General features: G+C 41.7%; 1 protein-coding gene across 1 annotated transcript in view; it reads left to right on the top strand.

Moving 5' to 3' along the window:
- The window catches only part of DIXDC1 (DIX domain containing 1), a 106,140-nt gene extending 103,947 nt beyond the window's left edge, over positions 1-2,193 (top strand). The window contains exon 19 of the mRNA XM_018566142.1: positions 1,718-2,193. Within this exon, the coding sequence (XP_018421644.1) occupies positions 1,718-1,798 (81 nt within the window). The 3' untranslated portion in view covers positions 1,799-2,193. The remainder of the gene's footprint in view (positions 1-1,717) is intronic.
- Positions 2,194-10,359: the final 8,166 nt, after the last annotated feature.

The raw sequence follows: 10,359 nt of genomic DNA, 5'->3' as shown, positions 1-10,359 counted from the left end.
CCCCCCCCCCTCCCCCATCTTGGGAGGGGGGCCCAAGATAAAATCTTGCACCAGGGCCCTTTGGTTATTAGTTCCGCCACTGCCAAGAAGCCTACAACAGAGCACAGATAGAAGTCACTGGTAACTTGCTATAGACCAGTCAGCACTGACACTGAGTCAGGGTGTCTTTTAAATAGGCCATTTGGTGCCACTGCTTACATTGGGCATGCACCATGAAGCATGCACACAAACAAGTGCACTCCAGCGGGCAAGGACACACCTAGCCACAAGTCTGCATGCAAAACCACAAGCCAAAACAGGTGCCTGAGCCAACTGGCTAACTTGTATTCCCTGGTACATACTTTACCTGCATGGCACACAATATATATTTGCTGGTTTCAGCATGGTTTCAGTAGAGATAGACTTTAATATTGTAAACAGTGTGTTTGATTAGTATATACACAGCCTGGGCAACAAATACAAATTCACCACCTGGATTTAGTTTTGTTATGATCTGGGGTTGCTTCACTTGGTCAGGTCTAGGTTCAGCAATGTAAATGTCCCCAAAAAATGAGGTCAGCTGCCAGGGGCGTAACTAGAAATCACAGGGCCCCATAGCAAAATGTTGTATGGGGCCCTGTGATTTCTAGTTACACCCCTTGAAGAGCCCACATAGCTCACCTGAGGGTGACCCTGCAGAGCCCACCATAGACTCTCTATGGTGGGCTCTGCAGGGTCACCCTCAGGTGGGCTGGTCACACTCCTTACCTGTCCGCCTCTTCTTCCTCTGTCTTCCCTCCTCCGTCGCCGGGCCCGCCTCCTCCTCCGTCGCCGGGCCCGCCTCCTCCGTCACAGGCCCCGCCTACTTCTCTGATGCTGACCCCCCGGGCCCGCCTCCTCCTCCCCACGTCCAGCCTCCTTCGCCGCGGCTGCTGACTCTCATTGACTCGGCAGCGGCTATGGAGAAAAATGCAGCGCTGCACAGATCACGGTGATCTGAACAGCGCCGCGTTCTAACCCATAGCGGCCCGCACGGCATCAGGGGGGTGTCCCGCCTGGGTCGCTATGGCTATTGTTACGCCACTGTCAGCTGCGTATCTGAAGATACTGAATGATGAGGTTTTTCCATCAATGGATTTTTTCTTCCCTGATAGCACGGGCATATTCCAAGATGACAATGTCAGGATTCATTGAGCTGTAAAAGAATGGTTCAGGGAACATGAGACATCATTTTCACACATGGATTAGCCACCACAGAGTCCAAACTTTAACCCCATTGAGAATCCTTGAGATTTGCTGGAGAAGGCTTTACACAGTGGTCCGACTCTCCCATCATCACTACAAGATCTTGGTGAATAATTAATACAACTCTGGTTGGAAATATATGTTGTGACATTGCATAAGTTTATTGAAAGGAAGCCAATGTGTGCCGTAGTCAAAGCTAAAGGCGGTCCAACTAAATATATTAGAGTGTGTGACTTTTTTTGGCCAGGCAGTGTATGAAGAGAGGGAGGCATGCAGCAGTCTGTACTATGGGTGCGGAGTGCTACAATGTGACTTCCTTGTCTCTGCCTAGGTCTGGTTTATCAGTGTCATGAATATTTATTCTTCACATTTGTATACAGTTTAAGTAAAATATACCAGGTAATGCATTGACATCATCATAACGTGACAGGTATTTGAGGTTCTTAAATGAAGTGCCAGGTGGGTTTATGTTTTGTCTTTTCCTGTCTCCTAGGTGTTCCATGATGATGACATCATTCCAGGCTGGGAGGGAAAAATTGTGGCATGGGTTGAAGAAGATCATGGAACCAACTGAATAAATTCCCGTCACTCATGCAAGGAGTAAATGTTCTTGGAAACTGACAAAAGACACATTTGTCATATGGTTGTGGATTATTCCTCATGCTGCCAAAAAAAGGTCCCTATGGGCACCCGATAACCTTACAGTTTTGCTTATACAGAAGAAAGCAGTGATAGCTGCAATCACACATTGCTGGATTTATACAGAGAGAATCTCCCACTTGTTCAGGAGAAGACTGGAGGACAGTGCAGTTTACAGGGTAGCTGACTTCCATTGCTGGAGGATGTTACAAGCTACTTCCTATATATATATTCTTAAGAAGAAAGTTCAGTATTTTTAAATGGGACAGGTTGTTTCATTGATTTTGGGTGTATGTGTATATTTTAATTGTATATTGAAACCACTAGTCTTGAAAGAAACAAAGGGGCATATTTATTAAACAGTCAATTTGACATTCACTAAACATTCACTGCAGACGAATCTTCCTGGTACATGTGTTTAAATGACAGTGATTGATTCACTACCAGTGAATGTTTGATAAGTCACATTCACTGCTTTATAAATTTGCCTCTTACTGTACTGTTTGCAGAAGTCCTATTTTTTTTCACGGATATGTATAGCAAGAAGGTAACTTCAATTTAAAAAGGAAATTGCTATTTTGTAGTGCACAGTAATGTCACTTGCCATTATTTTCCCATAACATCCATACTCCATGTCCTATTGAGGAATATCACAGCTTCATATTCTGACAATGATGGGACACAAATCCTATTTATGTTTCATTGCATGACTTTTGAAAAAGGGGAAAAAGCATCAGTGACGTAACTATAAGGCCTAATACACAGAGGCGTCTGGGGACTCTGCAGCAGGAATCCCAGATGAGTCCGTACAGATGTGGCCGATGTGCCTCTTCAAGTTAAATGACAGCCTGACGGTGGCCGCATCTGTCCATGGCTGTCCGCATGTAAACGTACATGGAAAGATTATCTGTGGATTGGGAGAGATGCTTGTTCATGGATGCAATCTCTCCGTGTCACGGGACAAGCATCTCTCCTGATCCATTCCATGTACGAATACATGCGGACAGCCACAGACAGATGTGGCTGCATCTAAACGGGGACACTTGGGATTCCTGCCGCAAGAACCTGTAGGTTGTTGCCGCAGGAGTCCCCAGACACCTGTGCAGGTAGCCTAAAGATCTTACTGGGTTAGATAAGTACTCATCTCCCTGTTAATACCAGCCTGTTAGTATTGTGTACAAATATAGCCCAAAGTGTAGGTAACTGCAGTAATGTGTACTATGCCTTTACTTATGTTAAGAAAATATGCAAAAACGGACCTATGATTATCTTCAGCTTCACTGAGACATCTAAACGCATTTGGATACAGGAAATCTATCACACCTAGGCATCCTCGGCTGTGCTTTGCATATTATGACCTGTTAAAATCCAAAAGTTCAGATTATCTGCTGCATAGCTCTCTTTAGTACCCAGAGCAGAGAGGAAGGACCACTACTGCAGGGAGGAAGGACTGCTACTCGATTCGGCCTCAGGTGAGGAGCTAAGTATCCTCATGAAAGGAAACGATTAGAAGTTAGTGCTGTATGTGTCCCTACTGAAGAGATTCTCCATGAAATCCCATTAATACCACTGACACAGGAACTGAAAATAATCTGTACAACCGAGACAGCAAAAAAACCTGATCAATATTCTCGCCATTCCCTACTTTCTAAGAAAACTTTTGGTTGGAATTCCATTTTAAAATGCATTTGGTTTGATTGGTAAAATCGTTTTCATGTAATAGTAATGTGCTAATTAGCAAAATATTGCAGACGCTCCAACAACCACCCATCAGGATAGAGCCAATTGTATCTTATCAAGCAGAAATTAAAGTATATATAAAACAAAAATGTTAAAGTGACACTTCAGGAGTTAAATGTGAAAAACACATTCAAGTACCTTAACTATTAACAAAAATGTATCTTATTTGTGTATCACTCGGCTGTAGATCCTCAAATCATCTCTGAATTGGTGCTGACACTGTCCTTCCTTCTGGAGGGGGGCTACTTTTGTTCCCCATTGTCCCTGTGTGTGTTGTAAAGTAGTCACCGCTCCAAGCTCGCTCAAGTAATGGACTACAATCTCACGTTTAGTTTACTCATTTGTATTGAGATTGTAGTCCATCACATGAGTGAGCTTGGAGCGGTGACTACTTTACAACACACACAGGGACAATGGGGAACAAAAGTAGCCACCCTCCAGAAGGAAGGACAGTGTCGGCACCAATTCAGAGATGATTTGAGGATCTACAGCTGAGTGATACACAGATAAGATACATTTTTGTTAATAGTTAAGGTACATAAATGCATTTTTAAGATTGAACTCCTGAATTTGGTGTCACTTTAAGATATTGCAGCTTATTAGACCTTAGCTGCGGTAGTAGTTTACATTTTCCGGGTTAAGAACACTTTCAGCAAGTACAGAAAATACTTGTTGATCATGACAGAAATGTAGTGTCCTTGCCACTTCTAGTGAGATGCAAAAATAATATTATATTTGGTGTATAAACTATGAATCCCATAAGGACACCATGTAATGAACAAAGGCAGAGAAAAACAGTTTGTGCTTCATCCATGGCTGCCTACATACATACCGTGTAGAAATTAGAGTAGCCATGATGGGACACTGGAAATGTGTTATTCACAGGATTACCGGATGAAAATAAATAGAAAAAAGCCTGGAAAAAAAGGAAAGCAGCCACCTCATCTATGGACCACTAAACTGAAATATATTATGTTTACATACACTGAGGGTTGGTACAGCAAGCATTCCATACCATTTGTGAAGTCTACAGATACAGCATAGGACTCCAAGCTGTCTTGCTGCAACATAATGCACATGAATTAGGATTGAAAGAAAGTGGGTTAGCAAAATTGCTGACATTATTCAAAGGGCATTTGAAAGAGATTTGTAATTGTCGGTATGGTCCCGTTATCAGGGCCAGTGAAAGTGACTGTCACCTCCAGTTCTACAGTGTTATATTATTGAGAAAGGCAGCACAGCAGCAGGTGGCTACCACATATGTTGGGTCAGCTTTTGAAAGAAGAGACATTGGACTTAGGAAGACTTTGGTGGAATTCCAAATCATCATCTGTAAAGTTTGAAGGGGTGTCACTGTTATGAGTGAAGATATAAAAGATGTCACCAGCACACCAGGCTGTTGTATTCAACAAATGTTCATTTTAATGACAACCAATGCCATTCAATAGCCTATTGAATGGCATTGGTTGTCATTAAAATGAACATTTGTTGAATACAACAGCTTGGTGTGCTGGTGACATCTTTTATATCTTCAGTATTTCACGGTGCCACCGTGGTCACTGCAAGCACCCATTTGCATAAGTCCGTTAAGGAGAGCAGCAAGATACGTTTAATTTTTACTGTTATGAGTGACACACAAGCTAAACACAAAGTTTTTCTCTTTGCAGAAAATGTATCATCCCAAATGACTTGCACTGATCATACACATGATGACATAATCAGACTTATTTAATAAGGCAGAACAAAGGTTGATGACATGCAGTAACTCATAGCAACTGATGAGGTCTGAGGTTTCGGAAGTCATATGAATGATGATTGTGTTGTCATGGGTTACTGTACTTTGTCATATTAAATAAGACCACATGACTGCTCTCCGCTATAGTGTGTGGCGTTCATTCATTTCTACTTTTATCCTGACTACCTCCTTCTTCATTCCGGCGTGCTGCTAGAATCATTTCTGATATTCACCAAATACCAATAAGTTCATCACCCAAACAGTTCATGAAACTCATCATAGACTGCTGCTATGGAAATCTTCTATACCTCATTCATACAAGGCTCATTCCCAGGGCTCTGATTTGCTAAAGTATTATACTTAATAGTGCAATAAACATTGCAGAATAGAAAATTTTAAAAAACGAGGCCGTCATTATAAACTGTTGTTTTTCCCATTATGAGGTTGGGATGACAGTTTCTACACTTGCCCCGTATGTACCTGTTTGTCTTTGTGAGGAAAGTCTATGGGCAGCAATATTGGTGAGGGCTGGTGCAGACCTGAGCGATCTGGGACATGCATCCCAGGACCGCGCGGTCGCATGCTGTTGCACACATCGGTTGCCGTGTGGCCCCGATGATTTCAATGGGGTTACATCCGTGCTGCAATTGCAGAAAAAAAGGTACATGTACTTTTTTTGCGACACACGAGACGCGGATGTTGTAGCCGCGATCGTGTTCGATTGCGCGGGCGGAATCGCGGCAGGAAACTGCGTGATTTGCTCGGCACGACTGGTATGCCATTAGAAAATAATGGCACCGCCAACGCGATCGGTCGGGGTGGCCGACTCAGTGACCATGTGGCCTTCCGCACTTTCGTGCACGATTGCCGCATGGTCACAGATCGCCATAGTGTGAACCTGGCCTAAAATGGATCAGGCTTATAGGTGTAATTATAAAGCAGTGAATGTGACTTTTTACCTAATATTCTCTGGTGGAGAAACAATCACTGTCATTTAAAATACATGGACCTGGAAGATTCTCCATCAGAGAATGTTTGGGGAAAGCCATATTCACTGCTTTAATAATAGATCCCTCAGTGGAAAGCAGCAAGGATTTGTGGCATCAAGATTTTGGCACAGTTTTCATGAACTGTTAGCTGGCATCTTAAAGGTTATAAAAGCGTAGTTCTTGCAGAGTCGTGTGGGAAAGCTTACATTTACAGGAGTGTGTGTTGGAGTGGCTTTCTTGTATTGAAAGGCCAGATCATAAGATAGGACTCTTACACAACTGAACTTATGTGTATAATCCACTGGTGAATGTGATGTTAAATTTGACTTAAAGTGACATTAAACCCTCAGATTTTTAACATAAACCAATACTGTAATGTGCGCCTTACTGTAATCCATGGTTGTTTCCCTTCTCTTTGTTGCTCTTCCTTTTAAATCTGTATCTCTTCTCATGCTGGGCAGAACTTCTGTTTTGCATCAGACTGCCTTGTCTATGGAATGGCTACATGGTGTCTGTGTGTAGGTTCACAACCTGAGCAGCACTACAGGAAGAGGCACTCAGCTGCAAAGCGAAGTTCTGCCCAGCATGAGAAGAGATACGGATTTAAAAGGAAGAGCAGCAAAGAGAAGGGAAACGACCATGGATTACAGTAAGGCGCACATTACAGTATTGTTTTATGTTAAAAAATCTGAGGGTTTAATGTCACTTTAATATTGGCTTAATTATCAAGATGGGTCAAGGAAATCTTGATGTGCTCTGTCATCCAGCTCACATTTTATTAAAGGACGGAGATTTCAGCCATAACTACACTCCTTAACCTTTCCAATAATCAACGCATTGGGCTGAATATTAGTTGATAACACGGTGGGCAGGGGAAAGTTGAAACCTCTAATTGTTGCTGATCCCACTCCAGAGGCTGCAGCACTAAGTAATATGGAGTGTTAAAATCCTTTTTAATGTAAGCATCATCCTATCGGTTGCTTTGCTCCTACAGACAGAATAAATACAGATATTTAAAGTCCAATTGACCTTTGAGTTTTAATCCTCTAGATACATTCTGAATTCTCATGCTTCCACTGCGGTACATAGGTCCTTCCTACAGTATTAGGATATTTTAGATTGTAACAGTTCTGGTCTAAACTAGAGATATTCCTGTTACAGTTACAATACCTGCTCCGTCTCACTGAAATACCGATAACCCAGAGCAAGACTGAATATCTGTATACCACACCTATGGCAATGGACTATGACGGTCATCTGTACAGTGCTACATTTTAGTGCAGCAATAGGTTCACAAGTAGCCATGTGGGTGGTAAGACAACATAACAGTGATTAAAGTGCCTGTACAGTCTGCTATTTCTAGGTTTTGGAAAGGTTAAAGGATTATTTGCTGTAAATATTTCTACCTTACTTGTTCAGTATGAATTTTTAAGGCAGTTGTATTGGTGATTGTGATATTGTGATATGTGCTGTGTTGGCTGCTTCCGTCTTTGACTATATCTTTAATTGCTGGGAAAGTAATGATGAAGCCATTTATCTGTATCCTGGAGAAGTTCATTTTCACCCCTCTGAGCACCTAGTCCTCGCCCTCTCTATGACAATATTTTAAAAGGGTGTTATGAAAATATAATAAACAAGCCTCTCCCACAATTACCCTTCCTGGTAGAACAATAGTTACCACTATAGCAGAAGATTACAAGACCAATAGCAGGTTTCACCTACAGGAGAAAACTAAACTTGCAGTTCCTGGACCTAAAGAAACAGGACTTGTGTGATCCACTGCCCTCTGTGCCACCACCTAGAAACAGGCAGGGGTCAACTTTCATTTGCTGAAAAACCCATTACAATGAATCATTGTACAACCATTATGGACCTAATAGGTTAATTGTAGGGATGTTCAGATACCAGTGCCGATACTTGGCATTTTCATGAGAACTACCAGCTGGGACCTGGCTCTGGCGCTCCACCACTGTCCTGAAATCATTAGTCTGTATTGTTCTAGAAAAACTGTCACATGACACTAAACAATAATTTGTATCAGTACTTGTATCTGTGAGTACATGGACAAGTATCAGTACTTGTACTTGGTCTCGAAAAAATGGTATTGGTGCATCTCTAATATATATACATTAAAACAGGGATGCACAGATCCCAGGAACTCCGTATCCTCCTTACAAATGACAGCTGCCTCCTAACTATTGAGTTTTTCTCTAGTCTAGTCTTGGAGCTGGAAAAGTATCTGTACTTGTACTGAGTACGGCACTTGGTATCTGAACATCCCTAGTTAATTGGATAATACATTGACAATTGGGCTTGTTCAGTACCTCATAACTGACAAAAGAGGTGCTTGTTTTACACATCTGTTCAGTAAATTACTAAAATCTGAATTGATGCTGAAGCATCCCTGCACTTTGAACGTTATCTTTGCACTGCCTTAGTAAATGAGACTGACAGGGTTATTCACAAAAGGGTGAAGAGTTTGGAGACGGCAGGAGAAGAGAACAATCTAGGACAACATAGCTGATCTGGAAAAATTCTCCAATTCAGCTCACTTTGTAGTTCAGCTATGTTGTCCTAGATTGTTCCCTTCTCCTGCCTTCACCCTTTTGTGAATAACCCTGTAAGTGTAATGATATTTAACTAAACAGTTACATTGGGCATTTTACATTTTTGTTGTGATGGTTCCCACATGTTGGCCATTCCATGCCATTCTCACTACCTCTCCCAATACTGATTGAATCAGAACACAGTATCAGTCTGCCTCCCTGACCTGTAGGACTGAATAGGTGATATTCGAAGACAAAGGCTGATTGGAACGTGCTGCTTGAATCAGCAATAGCTGTGGATTGCATCAATGTTAAACTTAAAACACTATTTAAAAAAGATGGTTCATTCTAATTAGGGATGCACCGATATCGGTTTTTCGAGTACCAATATATTTTTTTGGGGGTATTCACCGATAACGTATAACAATACCGGAAGTCCCATTATGGAAGGCGGGAGGTGTGTAATGACTTGCCTCCTGGCTTCCTAATTAGCCGTCAAGCTGACTCCATGCTCCCTCGTCACCAGGGGATGAAGAAGCATGGAGTCAGATTTCTGGCAAGTCAGGAAGTCAGAGGGTGGGTAATGACTCGCCACCCGGCTTCCTGATACCGGAAGCTCCGGTATGGGGACAAGTAATAGGAGCATTTGGGCAAGTACTCGGTATCGGCACTGGGCAAGTACTCGGTATCGGTATCAGTGCATCCCTACTTTTAATAAAGATGTTACTAGAATATAAAATGTCTCACAATTTGCAATTTTCTTTTTATTTAGGATTACCTTTTACAAACAGTAATCAAAAACCGTTGACTTATTCTCAGCCGTTATGTATGTGTGTGTGTCGGCACTATGTGCGCTATGATTTGTATATGAATGTATAGTGAACTTCTCTTACAAGACTAATGATTCCATTGGGCTGATTCTGTAGCAAGTCAATACAAAGTGCAAGGACTGCGTGTAAGGTACTCTAGCCAATAGCAACCATTCAGATATGACTATTTGTTGTAGGTTCCTGCACATTACAGTCATGACACTTCATACTGCCTCACTGAATCATTTTCTAGTAATGTCAGCTATTTGTAGACCAATGTTTTTCATTTTCCAAAGTTGTGACTATTTTTACACTGGTAAATGTCTTTCTATGCCATACCTTCCATAAGAGAATGAACATTTCTATACATGACTTGTACGTTTGCTACTGTTTTAATGCCTCAAGTTCGTACTGAGCAAATGTCGCTATTAGCTTTATTTTATTATGAAGTATTGGGAATTGGTTGTAATCCCATCGTTGTACATACAAATGGGTATATGTGCATCCAATTTATGGTATATTCTGTATATAAAGAATAATGAATATCAATGAGTGTGTGTTATCTTTTTGTAACAAATCTGGAAGTTCTAACAATGAAATGAATGATGTCTGGAGAGCAGATTAGATGACACAGACAAGCTTCCCCTGCTCCTCTTAAGCCTAAAACTGGCCATATA

This window comes from Nanorana parkeri, unplaced genomic scaffold (genome assembly GCF_000935625.1).
Source record: "Nanorana parkeri isolate BGI_ZX_2015 unplaced genomic scaffold, ASM93562v1 scaffold922, whole genome shotgun sequence".
Classification (NCBI taxonomy): Eukaryota; Metazoa; Chordata; class Amphibia; order Anura; family Dicroglossidae; genus Nanorana; species Nanorana parkeri.
The sequence above is the reverse complement of the archived record's forward strand: the minus strand, read 5'-3'. Positions and strand labels throughout refer to the sequence as shown.